This window comes from Oncorhynchus masou, chromosome 23 (genome assembly GCF_036934945.1).
Source record: "Oncorhynchus masou masou isolate Uvic2021 chromosome 23, UVic_Omas_1.1, whole genome shotgun sequence".
NCBI lineage: Eukaryota > Metazoa > Chordata > Actinopteri > Salmoniformes > Salmonidae > Oncorhynchus > Oncorhynchus masou.
In genome coordinates, this window is record NC_088234.1 from 48,553,498 (window position 1) to 48,578,519 (window position 25,022).

The following is a 25,022-nucleotide window of genomic DNA, read 5'->3' on the forward strand; positions in this document are numbered from 1 at the left end:
TCCTGTGTTTCAATGGCACGTTGTGTTCGCTAATCCAAGTTTAGGATTTTAAAAGACTAATTGATCATTAGAAAACCCTTTTGCAATTATGTCAGCACAGCTGAAAACTGTTGTCCTGATTAAAAAAACAAAATTGTCCTTCTTTAGAATAGTTGAGTATCTGGAGCATCAACATTTGTGGGTTCGATTACAGGCTCAAAATGGCCATAAAGAATTTTTTTTCTGAAACGAGTCAGTCTATTCTTGTTCTGAGAAATGAAGGCTATTCCATGCGAGAAATTGTCAAGAAACTGAAGATCTCGTACAACGCTGTGTACAACTCCCTTCACAGAACAGCGCAAACTGGCTCTAACCATAATAGAAAGAGTGGGAGGCCCCACTGCACAACTGAGCAAAAGTACATTAGTGTCTAGTTTGAGAAAAATATGCCTCACATGTTCTCAACTGGCAGCTTCATTAAATAGTACCTGCAAAACACAGTCTCAACATCAATAGTGTCCCGACTCCGGGATGCTGGTCATCTTGGCAGAGTTGCAAAGAAAAATACATACATCTCAGACTGGCCAATAAAAATAAAAGATTAAGATGGGCAAAAGAACACAGACACTGGACATAGGAACTTCGGAGTCGCCTCTTTACTGTTGCCATTGAGACTGGTGTTTTGCGGGTACTATTTAATGAAGTTGCCAGTTGAGGACTTGTGAGGCGTCTGCTTATCAAACCAGACACTAATGTACTTGTCCTCTTGCTCAGTTGCGCACTGGGGCCCCCCACTCTTTCTATTCTGGTTAGAGCCAATTTGGTGAGTATGCAGTCCATGGAAGAACTGGGACATTTTCAGCTTTCAGGAATTGTGTACAGATCGTTGCAACATGGGGCCGTGCATGACCATGCTGAAACATGAGATGATGGCGGGGATGAATGGCACGACAATGGGCCTCAGGATCTCATCACGGTGTATCTCTCTGCATTCAAATTGCCATTGACAAAATGCAATGGTGTTCACAGTCCGTAGCGTATGCCTGCCCATACCATGACCACACCCGCCACCATGGGGCACTCTGTTCAAAACATTGACTTCAGCAAACCGCTCACCCACACGACGCCATACACGCTGTCTGCAATCTGCCCGGTACAGGACCCTGGTGAGGAGGACGAGCACGCAGATGAGCTTCCCTGAAATGGTTTCTGACAGTTTGCGCTGAAATTCTTCAGTTGTGCAAACCCACAGTTTCATCAGATGTCTGGGTGCTTGGTCTCAGACGATCCCGTAGATGAAGAAACCGGATGTGGAGATCCTGGGCTGGCATGGTACCACATGATCTGCGGTTGTGAGGACAGTTGGACGTACTGCCAAATTCTCTAAAAATGACAGAGGTGGCTTATGGTAGAGAGCAACATTTCTGGGATCTTCTATTTCAGCTCATGAAACATGGGACCAACAATTTAAATGTCGTGTTTATATTTTTGTTCCGTGCATTAACATACATGTGCCACACAGAGAGCCCAGTTCAGAGGATAGTTGGGCTTCATCTCCAGCGATCATTCTTGGAATAAAAATGCAAAGGAATATGCAGAGAAAGAAAGGGAGAGTGACCTTTTTTAAGATGGTATCGCCTTTAATCCTTAGCATGGTCCTGCTTGGGACACAAGCTGCAAGAGGCTGATACAACAGCCCAAATGCCACCTTGCATCTGCGTCTCTAGGTAGCATATTAATGGAGAGCTAGCTACAGCACTCTGTCTGAAGAGGATGTCATTAGAGGGACACACCGGGTGACAGCCATATTGGTCAAGTTGAACACTTACCTCAGCGGCTGCAGTAGATGGGTTATACATTGGAAGGAATGTTGAAGAAATTGTGTAGTAGCATGTCTGAGAGTCATAGCTTTTATTGCAGGCAGGTAGCCTCGCAGTTAGAGCTTTGGGCCAGTAACCGAAAGGTCGGCAGTTTGAATCCCAGAGCCGACAGGGTAAAAAATCTGTTGATGTGCCCTTGATCTAGGCACTTTATTGCTCCAGGGTCACCGTTGATAATTTCAGATATCACACACACAAATATCACACACACAACTCTAACTTACAGATCGTGGCAGGCTAGAACGCATGGCTTACAGAGAGTACATACAGTAAATGAGAATTACTGATATGAACTATTTTACTGAAAATGTCCCTTTATTTTTTGCAAGCAATGTCGCGAGGATCAAATGTTATAGTGGCATTGCCCTCTGCTGGACAGGATGGAAGCTGCTACAACATAATAACATTATTCTGAAAAATTACCTCTTGAATGAAACTAAAATTTATTTTGAGCCAATGCAAATGCCAGTTGTTCACAGAGAGAAGCAGCGTCGGGATGTGAGAGTGATGGTCAGTAATTAGACTTGCCATTTTCGTCTCAAACAGTCATTAGTCACTTCCGAACAAGCCCCATGTTATAATGTTAATATCTCTGAATTGCTGCAATTAGAAAAGGTTTGCTCTAAGGCTCCATTATTTTTTGTTGCTTTCAGAATGTCACTGGGGGAAATTGACTTCTCAGATGGGGGAATATTGTGACAATTGATTAGGACCACAAAAATAACATGGAGCACCAATACAATACTGCTTGCTGTTCTTCTTAAGGACAAACCTATGATTCCCTAGCTCCTCTAGTTGAACATGGCAGATTAAACATGTGTCAGTAGCCCTCTGGCTCTTTGTCTGACAAATAGGCATTGCGCTTGGGTGGTCTTTAAGAAAGATGACTGGTGTTGTTTTACATGGGGGAAGTGGGGGGGACAGTATCTTAAAGAAGCCCACCGTTTTGATGGAGCTGCGTGTTTTCTCTTTCCACTCGTGGCTGCTCAGCTCAAAGGTGCAGTGCACGTAGGTCTCTCTGTCGTACGAGCCCAGGATAAAAAGCCTGAGGGAGAAATTAGAGAAGAAAAAGCTCATTTTAGACAGTACATCATTGCTGATTCTCTCGGTCTCCCTATGTGTAGTGCATTGCCTACAATATGTAACAACATATTTAAAATACAGACATACACACTTGAAAGACCTTGATGCCACTGTGGACGAACCAAATTATTTGGGCTGGGACAAGTGTTTTCAGGTACTACTAGAATGCATCAGAGACCCCTGACCAATGATACAAGGATACTGAAGCAAACATTGTCAAGGCTATTGCTGCCCTTTTGCGAAGTGATGAAAATACACCAAAAAATAGTAAAATACAAAGGTAAAGCAGTAGTAGATGTGCATTTGAAGTGTTGAACTATTTATATTACAGAATTACTTTCTAAAATATACAGTAGGTAGACCTATTTGAAATTGATAGTTTCAACTTATTTTAAAGTAACAAAAATACAATTGACACCTGTTTTGAAAAAGTAAACAAAGAAACAGTAGTAACTATTTATATTGCCTCAATTACACCACTGGACACGTATGTTCTTGTCCCATTAAGTCAATTGAGTCCCCAATTACTGTATACAACAAGCTCTATCTGTATACAGGATGTGCAGATGACATACTGGATTCTGGATGAACAATATGCTGACTGTGTCTCCATCTGCTGGTGACAGACAATACATTTTACACAGACTTGACAACCTAATCCTGCCAGTCAATGAATTGTCAAGCTCCTTTAAAAATGGAGGTCAAATCTGGCAACTTAAACTTTGGACACCCTTCTGTCTTGACCAGTGTCTTAACTAGTTCACTAGCCAGTGCCTGACTTTAAATACGTTACCAAAACACACCTAATGTTTTCGATTCATGTATTATATACAGTCGTGGCGAAAAGTTGAGAATGACACAAATATTCATTTTCACAAAGTCTGCTGCCTCAGTGTCTTTAGATATTTTTGTCAGATGTTACTATGGAATACTGAAGTATAATTACAAGCATTTCATAAGTGTCAAAGGCTTTTATTGACAATTCACATGCTGTAAATTAACTTCTGGGCCACATCCTGACTGATGGCAGCCCATTCTTGCATAATCAATGCTTGGAGTTTGTCAGAATTTGTGGGTTTTTGTTTGTCCACCCGCCTCTTGAGGATTGACCACAAGTTGTCTATGGGATTAAGGTCTGGGGAGTTTCCTGGCCATGGATCCAAAATATCGATGTTTTGTTCCCATAGCCACTTAGTTATTACTTTTGCCTTATGGCAAGGTGCTCTATCATGCTGGAAAAGGCATTGTTCGTCACCAAACTGTTCCTGGATGGTTGGGAGAAGTCGCTCTCGGAAGATGTGTTGGTACCATTTTTTATTCATGGCTGTGTTCTTAGGCAAATTTGTGTGTGATCTCACTCACTTGGCCGAGAAGCAACCCCACACATGAATGGTCTCAGGATGCTTTACTGTTGGCATGACACAGGACTGATGGTAGCGCTCACCTTGTCTTCTCCGGACAAGCTTTTTTTCCGGATGCCCCAAACAATCGGAAAGGAGATTCATCAGAGAAAATGACTTTACCCCAGTCCTCAGCAGTCCAATCCCTGTACCTTTTGTAGAATATCAGTCTGTCCCTGATGTTTTTCCTGGAGAGAAGTGGCTTCTTTGCTGCCCTTCTTGACACCAGGCCATCCTCCAAAAGTCTTCGCCTCACTGTGCGTGCAGATGCACTCACACCTGCCTGCTGCCATTGCTGAGCAAGCTCTGCACTGGTGGTGCCCCGATCCCGCAGCTGAATCAACTTTCGGAGACAGTCCTGGCGCTTGCTGGACTTTCTTGGGTGCCCTGAAGCCTTCTTCACAACAATTGAACCGCTCTCCTTGAAGTTCTTGATGATCCGATAAATGGTTGATTTAGGTGCAATATTACTGGCAGCAATACCCTTGCCTGTGAAGCCCTTTTTGTGCAAAGCAATGATGACGGCACATGTTTCCTTGCAGGTAACTATGATTGACAGAGGAAGAACAATTATTCCAAGCACCACCCTCCTTTTGAAGATTCCAGTCTTATTCGAACTCAATCAGCATGACAGAGTGATCTCCAGGCTTGTCCTCATCAACAATCATGCCTGTGTTGACGAGAGAATCACTGACATGATGTCAGCTGGTCCTTTTGTGGCAGGGCTGAAATGCAGTGGAAATGTTTTTGGGGGATTCCGTTCATTTGCATGGCAAAGAAGGGCTTTGCAATTAATTGCAATTCATCTGATCACTCTTCATAACATTCATCATACAAACTGAGACAGCAGACTTTGTGAAAATTAATATTTGTGTCATTCTCAATTTTTGGCCACGACTGTACAGTTGAAGTCGGAAGTTTACATACACTTAGGTTAGAGTCAATAAAACTTGTTTTTCAACCACTCCACAAATTTCTTGTTAACAAACTATAGTTTTGGCAAGTCTGTTAGGACATCTACTTTGTGCATGACAAGTAATTATTCTAACAATTGTTTACAGACAGATTATTTCACTTAATCACAATTCCAGTGGGTCAGAAGTTTACATACACTAAGTTGACTGTGCCATTAAACAGCTTGGAAAAATTCCAGAAAATGATGTAATGGCATTAGAAGCTTCTGGTAGGCTAATTGACATCATTTGAGTCAATTGGAGGTGTACCTGAGGATGTATTTCAAGGCCTACCTTCAAACTCAGAGCCTCTTTGCTTGACATCATGGGGAAATCAAAATAAAATCAGCCAAGAACTCAGAAAAAAACATTGTAGACCTCCACAAGTCTGGATCATCCTTGGGAGCAATTTCCAAACGCCTGAAGGTACCACGTTCATTTGTACAATCAACAGTACGCAAGTATAAACACTATGGGACCACGCAGCCGTCATACATTTGTGCATCAGGTATCCTCGTGGTTAGAGCGTTGGACTAGTAATTGAAAGGTTGCAAGATCGAATCCCCGAACTGACATGGTAAAGATCTGTCGTTCTGCCCCTGAATAAGGCAGTTAACCCACTGTTCCTAGGCCGTCATTGAAATTAGAATTTGTACTTAACTGACTTGCCTAGTTAAATAAAGGTAAAAAATACCGCTCAGAAAGGAGACGCGTTCTGTCTCCTAGAGATGAACGTACTTTGGTGCGAAAAGTGCAAATAAATCCCAGAACAACAGCAAAGGACCTTGTGAAGATGCTGGAGGAAACAGGCACAAAAGCATCTTTTCTACAGTAAAACGAGTCCTATATCGACATAACCTGAAAGGCCGCTCAGCAAGGAAGAAGCCAATGCACAAAAACCGCCATAAAAAAAGCCAGACTATGGTTTGCAAATGCACATGGGGACAAAGATCATACTTTTTGGAGAAATGTCCTCTGGTCTGATGAAACAAAAATAGAACTGGTTGGCCATAATGACCATGGTTATGTTTGGAGGAAAAAGGGGGATGCTTGCAAGCCGAAGAACACCATCCCAGCGGTGACGCACGGGGGTGGCAGCATCATGTTGTGGAGGTGCTTTGCTGCAGGAGGGATTGGATTGGATGTAAACGTCTGACACACTGGGAACATGAAAGAAATAAAAGGCTGAAATAAATAATTCCCTGCACTATTATTCTGACATTTCACTCTTAAAATAAAGTGGTGATCATAACTAACCTCAGACAAGGGATTTTCACTTGGATTAAATGTCAGGAATTGTGAAAAACTGATTTTAAATGTATTTGGCTAAGGTGTATGTAAACTTCCGACTTCACTGTATACAGTATATGTTGGATGCATGGTAGGCAAGAGAAAGCCGGCATCGATAAAAGACAGTACTGTGCAGCTGTCTTCATCGACCTGGCCAAGGCTTTCGCCTCTGTCAATCACCATTTTCTTATCGACAGTCTCAGTAGCCTCGGTTTTTCTAATGACTGCCTTGCCTGGTTCACCAACTACTTTGCAGACAGAGTTCAGTGTGTCAAATCGGAGGGCAAGTTGTCCGGTCCTCTGGCAGTCTCTATGGGGGTACCATAGGGTTCAATTCTCGGGCCGACTCTTTTCTCTGTATATATCAATGATGTTGCTTTTGCTGCGGGCGATTCCCTGATCCACCTCTACGCAGACGACAGCATTCTGTATACTTCTGGCCCTTCCTTGGACACTGTGCTATCTATCTAACCTCCAAACGAGCTTCAATGCCATACAACACTCCTTCCGTGGCCTCCAACTGCTCTTAAACGCTAGTAAAACCAAATGCATGCTTTTCAACCGTTCGCTGCCTGCACCCGCACGCCCGACTAGCATCACCACCCTGGATGGTTCCGACCTAGAATATGTGGACATCTATAAGTACCTAGGTGTCTGGCTAGACTGCAAACTCTCCTTCCAGACTCATATCGAACATCTCCAATCCAAAATCAAATCTAGAGTCGGCTTTCTATTTCGCAAATAAAGCCTCCTTCACTCACGCCGCCAAACTTACCCTAGTAAAACTGACTATCCTACCGATCCTTGACTTCGGCGATGTCATCTACAAAATAGCTTCCAATACTCTACTCAGCGAACTGGATGCAGTTTATCACAGTGCCATCCATTTTGTTACTAAAGCACCTTATACAACCCACCACTGCGACCTGTATGCTCTAGTCGCTACATGTTCGTCGCCAGACCCACTAGCTCCAGGTCATCTACAAGTCTATGCTTGGTAAAGCTCCGCCTTATCTCAGTTCACTGGTCACAATGGCAACACCCACCCGTAGAACGCGCTTCAGCAGGTGCATCTCACTGATCATCCCTAAAGCCAAAACCTAATTTGGCCGCCTTTCCATCCAGTTCTCTGCTGCCTGCGACTGGAACGAATTGCAAAAAAAACTCTGAAGTTGGAGACTTTTATCTCCCTCACCAACTTTAAACATCTGCTATTTGAGCAGCTAACCGATCGCTGCAGCTGTACATAGTCCATCGGTATATAGCCCACCCAATTTACCAACCACATCCCCATACTGTTTTTATTTATTTACTTTTCTGCTCTTTTGCACACCAGTATCTCACCTGCACATGTTCATCTGATAATTTATCACTCCAGTGTTAATCTTCTCAATTGTAATTATTCACTCCTATGGCCTATGTATTGCCTACCACCTCCTCATGCCTTTTGCACACAATGTATATATATATTTTTTTCTACTATGTTATTGACTTGTTTATTGTTTATTCCATGTGTAACTGTGTTGTCTGTTCACACTGCTATGCTTTATCTTGGTCAGGTCGCAGTTGCAAATGAGAACTTGTTCTCAACTAGCCTACCTGGTTAAATAAAGGTTAAAAAAAAATGAAAAGCAAGCATGCTATGCTAAAGCAACACACAGAAAGTAACCAATCAAAACTAAGAGAACATAAAAATAAAGAACATGACAGGCAGTTTAAAATGATCTTGTTGCTATTTACAATCTATAAAATTATTCATCTGAACGAATTCACTGATCATTTCAGGTCTATTTAGAATATTATAATGTTCCTCTGAATATCAACAACCTGTTATTCCTCCTCTTAAAAATGCATTGCCTATTCAGAAAAACGAGGACTTTCTCGCAATTCGGTTTCATTTGGCTCCAACCCAATGGAATCCTACAGAGACAAACGCAATATTAGGCACAGTAGAGCCGGTGTAAATTGAAGTGGGTGGACGTCATTGTTAGAGTTATCTGGCTGCGCCCAGTGAGGTAAGAGGGTATCCATTTGCAGCAGCTGTAAGGATAGAAGTGCCAGCCAGCCATAGCTTGGGCCTGGCCTCATAATGGGCAAGGACTGTGTATTATTAATGAGGAGCTTTTCTGGTGTCCTACAGTCTTGTGGCCACTCCACTTCTATACTAGACCCAAGCAACACAACAAAGACTTACACCGCCATCAGGACAGGGTGGAGGAGACAATTCTCATTGGCCCAGAGGAGATGTGGCTGTGTTTTAGGAAGGGAGGGGAGACTAGAGGAGAGATACATGACCTACCTAAATACAAACAAACTGCTTTTTAACTGTGCAAGGCATTGTCACCCAAATGGATTAGGCTACTTTGAGCAGGAGGTAATATAATTACCTGGTAAATGTGTAGCCTTGCTGGTTAAGCTTATTATTGATGTATTTCCTTCATGGGTGAGGCCAGAGCCTTTACCAAGAGCAGGATTGGACACCTAGCACATATAGTGGTGAAAAATGAAAGGTCTGGATATAGTCCAGACTGTTTTAGCCCCACCATAGGTTATAGATGTGATTCAGATCTGGACTCTTTGCTGGCAACTCCAGAACAGTCCAGCGCTTGTTCTTGAACCATTCCAAGGTGCTTTTTGATGTGTTTTTGGGGTTGTTGTCCAGCTAGAAAACCCACAACCTTTAACAGAGATCCAGTTTTTTTGACAAAAGGTTGAACATTGCACTCCAAAACACCTTGACAATCTGCTGTTTTCATGATGTCTTGCACACATTCAACACCCCCACTACCAGAGGCAGCTTAGCACAGCATTACTGAACCTCCCCCATGTTTGATTTTAGGGAGGGTATGATTATCTTTGAATGTTTCATGTGGTCGTTGGTAAACATAGGAAGACCCCACTACTGAAAGAGACAAGAAAGCCTCATTGAACTTCTCAAAAAGTCACCTAAAACAAGCTTATATCCTGGGAAAACTGCTGTGGAACATTGAAACAAATGTAGAGCTAGCTCAGATCAGCACTGTGTATACCGAAAACCAAATTAAGCTTTCAATGAAAAGAACACCTTCTCTATAATCAAACATGGCGAGGTTTGATAATATAGTGGGGTTGCTTTTCTGCCTCTGGTACTAGGGGCCTTGAACGCGTGCAAGGCATCATGAAATCAACAGATTATCAAGGTATTTTAGAGTCCAAAGTTCAACCTTGTGTCCAGAAACTGGGTTTCCATTGAAGGCTGTGGATCTTCCAGCTGGACAAGGCCCCAAACACGCATCAAAACGCACACAGGAATGGATCAAGAAGAAACGCAGGACTGTTCTGGAGTGGCCAGAGAAGGGTCGGTATCGGAATCACATCCAAAACCTACGGCGAGATCTGAAAGCAGCAGTTGGTAGAGGGCACCACTCATAGATAGAAGAATTAGAGCAGTTGCTGCTTTAGAGTGGGCCAAATTGCCAGTAGAAAGGTACAGCAAGGACCTTCCGGGTGGCGCAGCAATCTAAGACACTGCATGCGGTGTCACTACAGCCTGGGGTTTAATCCTGGCCAGCCGCGTCCGGGAGACCAAAAGGGGCGGCGCAATTGGCCCAGCGTTGTTCGGGTTATGGTAGGGTTTGGCCGGGAGGGATGTCCTTGTCCCATTGCGAACTAGCGACTCCTGTAGCGGGCCGGGTGCAGTGCACGCTGACACGGTCACCAGGTGTACGGTACTTCCTTCGACACATTGGTGCGGCTAGCTTCCAGGTTGTGTCAAGAAGCAGTGCGTCTTGGTTGTGTTTCGGAGGACGCACGGCTCTCAACCTTCGCCTCTCGAGTCCGTACGGGAGTTGCAGAGATGAGGCAAGACTAACTCCCAATTGGATACCACAAAACTGGATAGAAAAAAGGATAACATATTTATAAAAATTGTCGATGACAACAGTAGGGCTGATCACAGACAACGATGAGACAGCTTACAGGGAGGAGGTCAGAGACCTGACCGTGTGGTGCCAGGACAACAACCTCTCAACATGATCAAGACAAAGGAGATGATTGTGGACTACAGGAAAAAGAAGACCGAGCATGCCCCCATTCTCATTGATGGGGCCGTAGTAGAGCAGGTTGAGAGCTTCAAGTTCCTTGGCGTCCACTTCGCCAACAAACTAACATGGTCCAAGCACACCAAGACAGTCGTGGAGAGGGCATGACAAAACCTATTCCCCCTAAGGAGACTGAAAAGATATGGCATGGGTCCTCAGATCCTCAAAAGGTTCTACAACATCCTGACTGGTTGCATCACTGACTGGTATGGCAACTGCTCGGTAACCGACCATAAGGCACGACAGAGTAGTGTGTACGGCCCGGTATATCACTGGGGCCAAGCTTCCGGCCATCCAGGACCTCTATACCAGGCGGTGTCAGAGGAATGCCTTAAATTGTCAAAAACTCTAGCCACCCGAGTCGTCTGTCCTCTCAAGAGGCTTCTACCCCCCCAAGCCGTAAGAATCCTGAACATCTAATCAAATGGCAACCCAGACTATTTGCATTGCCCACCCCCTCCTCCCTCTATGCTGTATTCAGTGCATGTGACAAATAACATTTGATTTGATGCTTTCTCCAGACGTGACGCTTGGCATTCAGGCCAAATAGTTCAATCTTGGTTTCATCAGACCAGAGAACCTTGTTTCTCATGGTCTGAGAGTCTTTAGCTCACCTCCCTGACCAAGGCCCTTCTCCCCCAATTGCTCAGTTTGACCAGGTGTCCAGCTCTAGGAGGAGCCTTGGTGGTTCCAAACTTCTTCCATTTAAGAATGATGGATGCCACTGTGTTCATGGGAACCTTCAATGCTGCAGACATTTTTTGGTACCCTTCCCCAGATCTGTGCCGACACAATCCTGTCACGGAGCTCTACAGACAATTCATTCGACCTCCTGGCTTGGTTTTTGCTCTGACATGCACTGTCAACTGTGAGACCTTATATAGACAGGTGTGCCTTTCCAAATCATGTCCAATCAATTGAATTTACCACAGGAGGACTCCAATCAAGTTATTCAAGGATGATCAATGGAAACAGGATGCACCTGAACTCAATTTCGAGTCTCATAGCAAAGGATCTTAGATACCTTATTTAGATAAGTATTATTTTACATTTTAATATTTTTTTTTAATTTTCAAAAAAATCTGTTTTCGTTTGTCATTATGGGCTATTGTGTAGATTGCTGAGGATTTTTTTCAGTTAATACATTTTAGAATAAGGCTGTAATGTAACAAAATATTCAAATGAAATATGTCACGATGTAAACAGGGCATGAGACATCCTACCTGCTACATTCAATAAGGGTGACCCTAAGACGGCCCTCCACCAATCCTGAGTCCTGAACGGAGAGGTCCAAGTCACAGGCGGAAGACCCAATAGGAGGTTGCACTTGGAAAGGGAAAAAGGGTTTGTATCTGTAAAAAAAACAAATAACAGACATGGATTAAATTAGAAAATGGTTGTCCATTTGTTGTATACTGCTAGTGATTTCAGTGTGAACATTACGACTGAGGGATTCAACACTTCATTGAGCAGTGTTTGACAATCTATGCATAGGCCTATGGCTATTCCATTGGGGGAAGAAAATAACAGAACTTGTGATCACTTCCCTCAGATCCCAAACACTACTGTATCAGCAATTTGATTCAGCGTTTAAGCATTGCTTAAAACACTTCTGCTTAGTTCTGCTATTCTAGCCAACATACTGTTGGAGAAGTTGAGTAGCAAAGCCCTGAGGACATCCGGTGCTAACTCGCTACTGTCAACGTTTCAGATTATGTGCTGTTAGCCCACGGCAATAGTTAACAGACACAGAACCGGTTAGCGTCTCTGCTTTGTCATCATCCTCAAGATTGTTTCTCTTGAGTGACTGAAACACGGGCTCAGTGATTAGGAAATAACCAACGGACTAAAATGTATGCTAAAGCTGCTATTGACTGCTTCATCACGACACCTACACTATCAGCATAGGCACACAGTAGGCTGTCGAATAATTTAATGTGTAATAATAAATAACTACACAGTAATAAGGTCACTGTAATACAAAGTGTAAGATACACATCTCCTTGCTCAGAGGACAAATGGATTGGAAAGTGGAATGTAAAAGTGAATGAGATAAGTAGAAATTTAGAAAATTGAGTAGAAATAAAGTTGAGATTGAGAAGACTTGGAGTTGAAAAATTAAAGAGGGATGGATGATGGAGACATGAGGAGGATGGTGAGACGAGAGGAAAAGTGGGAGAGAAATGGAGAAGTGTGTCTTCAAGTATGCATAACCCTTGACTTAATCCACATGTGTTGTATTACAGCCTGAATTCAAAATGAATTAAATCAATTTCTCTCCCATCTACACACAATACCCCACAATGACAAAGTGAAAATATGATTTAGAAATGTTGGGAAATTATTGAAAATTTAATTCAGAAATATCACTTACATAAGTATTCACACACCTGAGTCAATGCCTTGTTGAAACACCGTTGGCAGCGAATACAGCTGTGAGTCTTTCTGGGTAAGTCTCTAAGGGCCCGATTCAGATTGAGGGCCTGATTAAGCCGTGCAAACGGGACACAATTCTCTTTTAATGCACTTTTCTCTCTATGCATATTATGACCTTGAACTTAAGCATGAGAATAGCATGCTATTCACCTGCTATTACTTTTCTGTGTAAATACACTCTATTTTGACCTTGACTGCATTCCCAAATAATTCCACCACCTTTATGCGCAAGAAAACCATGAATAAGGTCCAGCGAACCTACCGGTTCGAAGTGGGAAAAGCACGTTCTTTCTTTCCCCCCCCTCGATAGAAATAACACCATTCTCCATTAACTGTAATTAACAACTTGATAAGACCTAGGTAAATGAGTAATCCGTTTGAATAAGGGAATTGTAAATATAAAATTACACTTACTTTAGATAAACTACATGACCAAAAGTATGTTGTCCCCCGGTACCAGTCGGAAAAAGTTATGAATGTACGCAGTACATGGCCAAAAGTATGTGGACACATGCTCATCGAACATCTCATTCTAAAATCATGGACATTCATATGGAGTTGGTCCCCACTTTGCTGCTAGAACAGCCTCCACTCTTCTGGCAAAGCTTTCCACTAGATATTGGAACATTGCTGAGGGGACTTGAGGCACAAGAGCATTAGTGTAGTTGGGCACTGACATTGGGCGTGCACTTTCAGTGCTCACTGTTCTGTGAGCTTGTGTGGCCTACCACTTGGCAGCTTGTGTGGCCTACCACCTATCAATTTTAGCCACTATTAGTATCGTCAGTAGGCCTAATAACCACACATAGTAAACTGCCAATTTACTGTTAGTTCCCTTCAGCTGGTATAGCCTACATTATCATTCCATTTAATTACAGTGTTTTGTTTACCTTAATTTGCTTCCCCTGTAAAAGCGATCACGGCCAGGTGGTTGTTGCTAAGGATCATTACTAACAGTTGATTTTATTTTTTAAAAACATGTAGGCCAATTAAATCATTATGAAGCAGAGTGCAGACCAAGCCGTAAGAGTTTGAACCCGCAGCATAGCACAATACTTGGCTGTGTCAGCACACAGTTCCATGGTTAGTGCACTCAATAGACGAAGGTATAGCCTACTAGTGTACACTAGTCTCCCTGTTAGAATTCTATGTACACTAATTTTCTAACATCCCCATGGGTTAAAGAACTGAATTTGGCAATTTTCAGAATGAATCAAACCAAAAAGGCTCTCCAAACCTGTTTATGATTCATAAATACTTTCCTAACCTTTTTAAAATCTGCCAATTGATGCTGAAAGATGGCTTCCTTTAATTGATCCCTAATATTCTGAACCCGTTCTGTCGATATGTTCTATTGAGTCTGTAGACAAAATTCAAGCAAAGGTACACCGTATTGAAAGGGATGTCTTAAGATGAATGTACTGAAAACCCTATTTAATTCCAAATCCACGACAATATCAAAAAAAGGTACTTTTAATATCAACTACTGAGAAGTGCATTGGAAGGCATAAGAAAAGGCATAATTTAATCAATTGGAATCTAGCCCTAAGAGCTTTCCACAACTGGATTGTGCCATAGATTTTCAAGTAGATTTAAGTCTAAACTATAACTCAGCCACTCAGGAACCATCACTGTCTTCTTGATATGCAACTACAGTGTAAATGTGGCCTTCTGTTTTAGGTTATTGTCCTGCTGAAAGGTGAATTCATTTCCCAGTGTCTGGTGGAAAGCAGACAACCAGTTTTTCCTTTACGATTTTGGCTCACCAGTCCTTAACGATTACAAGCATACTTATAACATGATACAGCCACATTTATGCTTGAAAATATGGAGTGGAAATATTAATATTCATGATGCTCTCTGTGCTTTTAACGGACTTTTGAGACTATCAGTGCAGGTGCATTTATACGGAGACTTGATTACACACAGGTGGATTGTATTTATCATCATTAGTCATTTAGGTCAACATTGGATCATTCAGAGATCCTCACTGAACTTCTGGAGAGAGTTTGCTGCACTGAAAGTAAAGGGGCTGAATAATTTTGCACGCCCAATTTTTCAGTTTTTGATTTGTTAAAAAAGTTTGAAATATCCAATAAATGTCGTTCCACTTCATGATTGTGTCCCACTTGTTGTTGATTCTTCACAAAAAAATACAGTTTTATATCTTTATGTTTGAAGCCTGAAATGAGGCAAAAGGTCGCATAGTTCAAGGGGGCCGAATACTTTCGCAAGACACTGTAATTGTATGTGTTGGGTAAATTAGCTAGTAGGCCGGTTTGGGTTTTGAGCTAGTAGGACCGGTTTGGGTTTTTACTACCTTCTATAATGGTATTTGAATGTTTAATTTGATATTCCGTGTGTAACGTCCATTTTTATAGTTTACTCCGCTACTTGAGTCATCCCTCTCCGCAGACCTAATCCCACCGCGTCACTGAAGTAACGCATTTGTTGTTGCATGACCACGAGACACTTTCATTCAGTCTGCAGCACATGCAACAAGTTTGATGACAGCGATGTTGTTTGCACTATGATCTTAATATAAATCCACAAGCGTTCTATAATTACAATATTAGTTTGTGTTTCTTACATCTGAAAAGAGCTAGTTTGTATTTTCTTAGCAAATTAAGCTAAATCGTGTTACACACTAATGCTAATCGCTAGTTTTATACCGATGGCTAGCTAATAAAAGTACTTAGAGCAAACGTAGCTAGCTAATACAGCCTGATACCAGTACTGGTGGAGGCATATATCAGCATGTTGTTTGTGCATCAGTATCTTCTAAAATAGGCAAAGCATGTTAGCTACGTGAATAAAGATTTACTGTAGTCAAAGATTATAGGGTCCCCTGGGAAACACATCACTTTGGTTCCTACCCTGTCACAATAACTCGTCCATATCATTTTTTTTAAAATCGCTGTCATGTCAAACACTATTCAAAGTGCCCCCTATTATTTATATTCTAACTATAGAATTATAATAAACATTTTATTTCCATGATTCCAAAAGTTCACCCAACGGTTATGATCAAAAATGCAATTGCAACATTGTTAAAAATAAGGCCTAGTATTTTTGTCCATATCGTGGCAGTGTGGAAATGATCTCAAATGAAAGCAGAAATTGATGGAAATGCAGGAAATAATTTTAGGTTGAAATGGAATTGAACATTATAAAACAATCAGAATGGAGAAAGACCCATTTAAATCATTTAGAATATATATGTGTTGCCACCCTGGGGTCACGCACTACTCATGAAGCAAATTTAGAACTTTTATTAATCAAAAACATAAATTGTCAAATAGTCATAAATTTGAAAAATACCATATGATATTTTGGCCATATCACCCAGCCCTATGATGTAGTCATTCAAAAATCATGTTAAACACTATTATTGCACACAGAGTGAGTGCATGCAATTTATGTGACTTGTTAAGCAAATGTTTATTTAGGCTTGCCATAACAAAAGGGGTTGAATTCTCATTGACTCAAGACATTTCAGCCCAACATTTGTAAAATTTCAAAAAACATAATTCCACTTTGACATTACGGGGTATTGTGAGTAGGCCAGTGACAACAAATCTATAATTAATCCATCTTCAATTCAGGCTATAATGTAGAAAATGTCAAGGGGGAAGAATACTTTCTGATGGCACTGTAGATGCGAAATGGAGTAGATGCTACAGGAGCATCTACTGGAGGCCCACGGTTCCATTGGGCGGATAGATAATCTGATCCCAGCAGGGCCGGGATTTCCTAACAGATCCTGAGTGTTTCCTGCTCTCGCTCCACAGCAGGAGGACTGACCTCAACCAGTGTGGGGTGGGACACACAGCTTGGCTCTCCATCTCTCGGTCTCACCCAAGTTCACACGCTGACCCACTCATACAACATGATGTCCTCCAAAACATTTGGTCCCAGCACTGTGACTTCCTCTATTGGGTGTGGTCATTGGCTAAAAGCAAAATTAAGGCCAATGATTAAACAGTAACGAAAATCCTCATTGTAATTATGAACATCATGTTGTTTTGGACTACACGCCTGCCTCTACTATTTTTGCCCCTGGTGCCATGTCTAGCCTGAAGCCTCTGGCATTCTATACTAGAGAGGATTTTGTGTAACTGTTCGTTAATATAAAATGCTAGATATGAGACAGCCTAACCATAGAAATAAAATAAATATAAATAACTTATTCTAGTTATGAGCCTAACCTACATCCAAAGATTATATTTGTTTTCAAGATGAAGTGTTTATATCGATGCCTATACCACTTTGATTATTTTTTTCCTAGCGTTTTTCCAATCCAGCATCTTGAATTCCCAATGTTGACATACCTAGCAGCTTATCTGTCATGCTTCAACAGGTTGTCCAGAGAGGTCAAACAACAAGGTGGAAGAGAATGGTACCACTACCACATTCAGCATCCCAGCCCTGGCTGTACCCTCCAGGTTCTTTGTGTACTGAACAAAAGCAGAACCATTGTTCAGGGCTCAGTTCCTTTAGGCTCCTTTGTGGTTGTCAGCACATTGTCTCCAATACATTTCCACAGGGCGAAAATAGAAATCCAGAAGAGGGGGAGAAGAATGTGACAGGGGACATCTTTAAGGACTTATCTGGCTAACTCACGGGCAGCCTGTTTTTTAAACCGGCAACATTCGTCTCATGCTAAACTCCAAGATGAACAATGTCTTAGCACGTGAGAATGGCTAAACAACACTTCATTAGTCCTTAAATATGATGAGTAGTAGGCTATGATCTACAAAAGGTAAGCTAACTCCCTAAAGGGACAGTATACTTTCAAATCAAAGCCTGTCAGATGTTTGTTGAGTGGCTAATTATACTGTACTTTGTACAACCAAATGTTCACATCAGCAGTTGACACTTGTGCGCCTCCGTGGTCATGAATGAACCCAGTTCCAAAACAACTTATCACACAAAGGCCACACAGGTCTACATTCTTAAATCACAGTTAACATTCCCTCAATTGCACAGACAGCGCAGGTCAGAGGAAGAGGCAGCTCAGCTCCGTAACATTGTAACAATGATTAGGAGAACATAGCAGATTATTAGGCATGAGGGCTTGACAGCACCATTCCACGACAAAGTCATCTTAATTGGAAAACACGTTTGCATTTTGTCTTGGTGCAAGTACAAGCAGGCAGACATGGCCTATCACGTTCCACAGACACCATTAGCCTCATCAAAAAGCCTCTATTAAAAATGCATAGGGAACATCCCTATCCCCTTGGCCTACCTGCATCTTGCATTCAGTCTCGTTACAATTATCCATTAGATTAGGCCTTCACAAATACCGTACCCTGTCACAAAAGCTAACACCACCTAATTGCTGAAAAGAAAACATGCATATTACAATGTAAACCAAACATGATTGTTGCTATAGGCCTAGTCTCTTACTAGAATATTATCAATAATTGTTTCTTGTATTGAGGGATCTAAAGATTGCCTTATTTCTAGTGGTTGTGCTTTAGAGCCTTTAATAATTAAGTAGGACCAAAGCAAGTCTCAACCACAACAACCATGGGTGTTACAGTAGAAGTGAATATCTCGTTCTGAGATGGACACACAAAGTTCTTGAATAAGTTTGGCCAAATATTCCTTGTATTCTGTGCTTGGCATCTCCCATAGACCCGGTCCGTAATGGCAGCTCAGTAGTGCTGAGCGATTAGTATTTTTAAAGTAATTTCAGATTCCTTCAGATTATTAAAAAATAAAATCACACTTTTTGATTCAATAATTTTTTTGTGAACGCTGTAACACAGAAAAAAACTATTAATAAAAGTCCCATGATGGTAGTGACTTCCCATTACTCACTTATTAACAATCATTTATTCACATGACTTTACTTGAATAAAATATTTCAGTTGTGTATACTTTATTACATTTGTTTAATTTGATGAGTATCATTCTGTCCCAAGTCATCTCATCTCTATAGAGCTGCTGCATATGCTGTCTGCCAAAGTCACTATTTTGTAGTTCTTCAAAGTAAATTAAGCATACATTCTGCAGTCTCTTCTGCAGCAAGCATAAAAACAAAACAGACATGACAACGCCAATACCGATTGGAGGACCCAAAGAAAAGCCGATACCGATTTTTTTTAATGTACTTGTAATAATGACAATTACAACAATACTGAATGAACTTAATATAATACATCAATAAAATCAATTTAGCCTCAAATAAATAATGAAACATGTTCAATTTGGTTTAAATAATGCAAAAACAAAAAAAGTTGGAGAAGAAAGTAAAAGTGCAATATGTGCCATGTAAGAAAGCTAACGTTTCAGTTCCTTGCTCAGAACATGAGAACATATGAAAGCTGGTGGTTCCTTTTAACATGAGTCTTCAATACTCCCAGGTAAGAAGTTTTAGGTTGTAGTTATTATAGGAATTATAGGACTATTTCTCTCTATCCCATTTGTATTTCATTAACCTTTGACTATTGGGTGTTCTTATAGGCACTTTAGTATTGTCAGTGTAACCGTATAGCTTCCTTCCCTCTCCTCGCTCCTCCCTGGGCTCGAACCAGGAACACATCGACAACAGCCACACTCGAAGCAGTGTTGCCCATGCAGAGCAAAGGGAACAACCACTCCAAGTCTCAAAGCGAGTGACGTTTGAAACACTATTAGCGCGCACCCCACAAACCATTTCACATTGGTTACACCAGCCTAATCTCAGGAGTTGATGGGCTTGAAGTCATAAACAGCGCAATGCTTGAAGCACAACGAAGAGCTGCTGACAAAATGCACGAAAGTGCTGTTTGAATGAATGCTTACGAGCCTGCTGCTGCCTACCATCGCTCAGTCAGACTGCTCTATCAAATCATAGACTTAATTATAACATAACACACAGAAATACGAGCCTTTGGTCATTAATATGGTCGAATCCGGAAACTATCATCTTGAAAACAAGACGTTTATTCTTTCAGTGAAATACGGAACAGTTCCATATTTTAACGGGTGGCATCCATAAGTCTAAATATTCCTGTTACATTGCACAACCTTCAATGTTATGTCATAAAACGTAAAATTCTAGCAAATTAGGCGGCCCAAACTGTTGCATATACACTGACTCTGCGTGCAATGAAAGCAAGAGAAGTGACAATTTCACCTGGCTAATATTGCCTGCTAATCTGGATTTATTTTAGCCAAATATGCAGGTTTAAAAATATATACTTGTGTATTGATTTTAAGAAAGGCATTGATGTTTATGGTTAGGTACACATTGGAGCAACAATACGCACCACATCGATTATATGCAACGCAGGACACGCTAGATAAACTAGTAATATCAACCATGTGTAGTTAACTAGTGATTATGATTGATTGATTATTTTTATAAAGATAAGTTTAATGCAAGCTAGCAACTTGCCTTGGCTTACTGCATTCGTGTAACAGGCAGGCTTCTTGTGAGAGGCAGGTGGTTAGAGAGTTGGACTAGTTAACTGTAAGGTTGCAAGATTGAATCCCCGAGCTGACAAGGTAAAAATTTGTCGTTCTGCCCCTGAACAAGGCAGTTAACCCACCGTTCCTAGGCCGTCATTGAAATTAAGAATGTGTTCTTAACTGACTTGCCTAGTTAAATAAAAGGTGTAAAAAAAATAAAAATGGCCAAATCGGTGTCCAAATGTACCGGTTTCCAATTGTTATGAAAACTTGAAAATCGGCCCAAATTAAATCGGCCATTCCGATTAATCGGTCGACCTCTAGAAACTACTCCAGTACTCACACAGTTCAGGCTGAATCTGATTTATCTCATGAGAAACTGTGCAACATGCGCATTGAGCTCACAAAAAAAATGGAATTCAAATCAATTTTACCATTTAAAAAATGAAAAATAACCAACATTTTTGTTAATTGCTCAGCTAATGCGAAGTCAAAAGCTTTCTGAACAATGTTCCGGCCAGACATTCCTGTCAGTAAGGAAACTTCAGTCTTTAAATCAGAAAGCTCTTAAAAGATTAGCCAAGGCATAGATTTGTTTTCTGTGAAAACGGTTTGTGCACACACAAGGACAAGAGGAATGTACTTGTAGGCTCCTATATTGGTAAGGAACAACTGGATGCAATAGTATTGGTATCGTATTCATTCAAGGGCTTACAAGCTAACATACTGTAACTCTCAAAAGATGAATATTTGTACAAACCAATAAATATCAAAATTAAAATGGAAAGGGCAGTCTAAATAAATGCTGGTGGCAGTAATAAAACAGTAACAAATAGCTCTCCGTTGGGCTCAAAGCATTTAAAAATGCTACATGAGAATATGGCCTCTTCCTGCTATGAAACCACAGATTAACTGTCTGATTTAGATTTCACAAATCCTGATGTCAAACCAGGCCGGGCTTTGGTAAGCCATCCCCAAAATCTGATTGTGACAGCCCAGGTGTTTCTGTGTCAGCAGATTTGATTTGCGATTATGTACCAACTGCCTGGGTTGCCTACTAAAGATCTGCACACTCAAAAGTTTAATCGTCCTGATGTATCGGTGAACATTAAAGTCTATTTTGGGGGGACTGGCACAAAACGTAGCCAGGCCAAAGTTCCAGGCAATAATCCTAAAATGACCGTGAGGGATGAACGTGAGGGGGCATGATACGCAGAGGTTATATGCAGTAAAACGCAGAACTCTGATGGAATAGCCAAACGCATTGTGATTCTCCTAAATAATGTATGTGAGCTACATTACACAGCAAAGCAGACAAAAAAATCCCTACTCTACTTAAACTGCATTTTCTGTAAAGGTATCAAGTCTCAATATGAGAAGAAGCATGTCTGGAAAATGGGGTAACCTCAATTATTTGTTATAAAAATGGACTCAACACCAACTGTGCAACACCCCCAATTCCCTACCAAAACCAGGGAGCACGTGTGTGCAATCATACGCTTGTAACATGTGTGGAAAAGAGTGTAGAATAGCATTTGCTGCAACTTAACTAGAAATTGAACTGAATAATTACATGCATGCTTCTTAAGTGTACTCAAGACAAAATGTACTTTTTCCTACTGTATCTCCTTTCCTCAGCTACGAGTAAATTCTAGTACCCCATTGCATATGGTCAGTTCCCAAGCAACAGTAAGATCATAAGATGTTACATTACAGATAGAAATCTTGAGAACCTTTGAGTTGAAACGGGTTGTGCAGATCCATATTTAAACAGACAGTGGGTTATGTCACTTTAGAAGGTAAAGCATTTGGCCAGGCCCCCCCAAAAAACAACAAAGAAGCTTTGCTCCAAATTTCAAGCAAAGAAGTTATTCTCTATCAGGATGTCATGAACATGTACTACAGTGGACTTTGTGTATAACTACAGGGCTCCTTTTCCACACATTAGCAATCAAAGCTTTCAAAATTATTATTGATTAGAACCCTGACCACCAGACATTAACACACACTAATGCAAGAGTATGCAATATTTTGTTCTATAAAAGAGGTTGGACATACTGTAAGGGGAGATTTAAGAGATGGACTTTGCCCTCCCACACTATTTGTTCACTATGACGTAAAAATAGGTCTGGCAATTGCAAGGGACCGCACAAAACTATATTATCATGATATTTAGGTGCCGATACTACAGTATATGTATTACGATTATCACATTATTGTGATTTGATACTGTGATTTTATTCCAATGTTCCAAACATATTGCTCACCATATGTCTGCTGCAGAGAGACGAGAGGGCCACGAGAAAATTTGTTTTGATCCATCAAGGAAATATAAGTGCTGGGGGAAAAAAATGGTCTCCCTACTTAAAAAGATGTAGAACAAGCTATGAAGGGAAAATACTGGGGTTTTAGCGCAGGTACAGCCAGCAAGCGCAAAAACAGTGATAGTCAAAATGACACATCGTCAAAAATAATATCCCGATATGTATTAAGTGCATTATTGCACCAACATGGTGGCTTTCTGGCTAGAGGCTGTAGTATTACTTCTCTGGGATCCAATAGAACAGCTAAACAACAATGACAGCTCAATCAATGAACGGTATGAAGTAGGGTTGTCACGATACCAGTATCGCGATACAACGATACCTGATTTTCCATGGCAAAAAGGAAAATTCAAAGCAGACTTAAAATACTTTCGTCCTTTAAAAAACCTACATAATTGTAAAATAGTTATATACCTTGGAATAGAAAAGTGATTCTGGGTGACAACACAAGGCTGCTTGTTTCCAACATCAGGACTGTTTTCCTCAGGAAATGTAATCCTCTTCATGTTTTGATTCCTTGCTGTGCGCCTCGCGCTACCGCTGCATAAGCAACCTCCACACGCAAACGCAGCAGCTCAAGAAACACAGCAGCTCAGGAAACATGGAACATGGAACATGGAACCAACACTTTATAAGTGGCATTTATATATATTTTTTCAGCATAGTTCCTGTTTTTACTGATCATTTTGTTTATGAAATATTAAGTGATTAAAACGAGTCAATCTGTTATCAAATCGGTAACAGAGTGCCTGAAAAATCAGTAACAGTATTTTTGCAATTGAATTGGTCACAATGGGAAATCATAGTTTTTTTTCATTTGGTTTTTGACTAAGGTGCAGTAGAGTGCAGTACAGCAGAACACAATACAGCAGAACACAGTACAGCAGAACACAGTACAGCAGAACACAGTACAGCAGAACACAGTACAGCAGGGTTTCCCCAAACTCTGTCCAAATTTGGTCTTGTTTGTGGGCGGAGCTCATTAGAATAATAGCCAGTGGAAAGAATAATATCGAAACACAGGAGGATATTACAATTTTCTACCTATTCAGGATACATCACCTTGAAAAGAACGACATTAATAATTATGCATTTCTGTGAAGTACAGACCAAGGACCCATGTCATTCTGTTACAGTCAGTCTATTAACATGTGCTGATACACTTCACTTACTGTAGTTCAATTACCAAAATGGATATTTTCAAACTCAAGGTGTCATGACAAAGCTGAAACCTTTTGGTCAACACGACCAAATTCACATAGAAATGTGAGTTATAGATGTTTCATTTCCCAAAGAAAGCAAGTCTAAGAAGTTGTAGATATGTTCTTATGTGCCCTATTTTCATGCTTCCCATCCTTAAAATTTAGTTTTTGCATCTTTTACTTTCGGTTTTGTACACCAGCTTCAAAAACAGCAGAAAATACAATATTTTGTGTTATGGAAAATATATTTCACAGCGGTTAAGATGGTACAATGATTCTCTACACTATACTTGCTTTTTTTGTCACAAACTATTACAATTTTAGCAACCAGGATATGGCAGAGCACATGGTCACAAAAAACATTGTTATCAAACTTTGCATCTGCACTGTTCCTCAAGTAAACGTGTTTCAGTAAAATATTCTGTGGAAATTGTCAAAACTAGACTTCTATATATAGGTGTATGGTCTGTTAAACTTTGCAGTCAATAGTTTTGGCTTGGCATTCATTTTAAAGTGGATCTGAGCATCACTCATATAATGGAATTGCCCATAAGAAACAACCCAGCTGACAGTGGATAAGGGAGTGATGGGGGGGTAATGGGTTCATTACATATTGGTACACATTACTGATGGTCCAGGACAAATCAAATGTAATAAATTCAGAATTTCACACAGGATATTAGAATCAAATTGAGGACAAGCCAGTCCAACAACCACCCAAAGTCATGAAAATAACAAAGGAATGGCACACGGTAAACCCAAGCTCACAAAGAAATGTTGCCAATCTAGTATGTCCTGTCCAGATAAGGATGGGGACAGGGGTGAATGGCTCAGTGCATTTGACTGTGATCTAATATGCCAAGTGTTTGGCCCCCTACTTTGCAGACCTGGAATGTGGTTAATGATGTGCTCAAGTTAACACTGGTCCAGTGTCTGAGAATTCTTCTCTTATAGGTTTAAATACTCTGACCCCCCAAAAATCTCAAAAGGTT

At 40.9% G+C, this 25,022-nt stretch overlaps 1 protein-coding gene across 2 annotated transcripts in view; it reads right to left on the bottom strand.

Moving 5' to 3' along the window:
* The window catches only part of LOC135510968 (PDZ domain-containing protein 8-like), an 82,936-nt gene that overhangs the window by 50,659 nt on the left and 7,255 nt on the right, over window positions 1-25,022 (bottom strand). For both annotated transcript variants that reach the window (XR_010451193.1, XM_064932332.1), the window contains exons 2-3: window positions 11,888-12,016; window positions 2,802-2,904 (exon numbers count right to left, since the gene is read on the bottom strand). Coding sequence is in view for 1 of the 2 variants with exons in the window: in XM_064932332.1 (XP_064788404.1) it covers window positions 2,802-2,904; window positions 11,888-12,016 (232 nt within the window). In the remaining variant the exon portion in view is untranslated. The remainder of the gene's footprint in view (window positions 1-2,801; window positions 2,905-11,887; window positions 12,017-25,022) is intronic.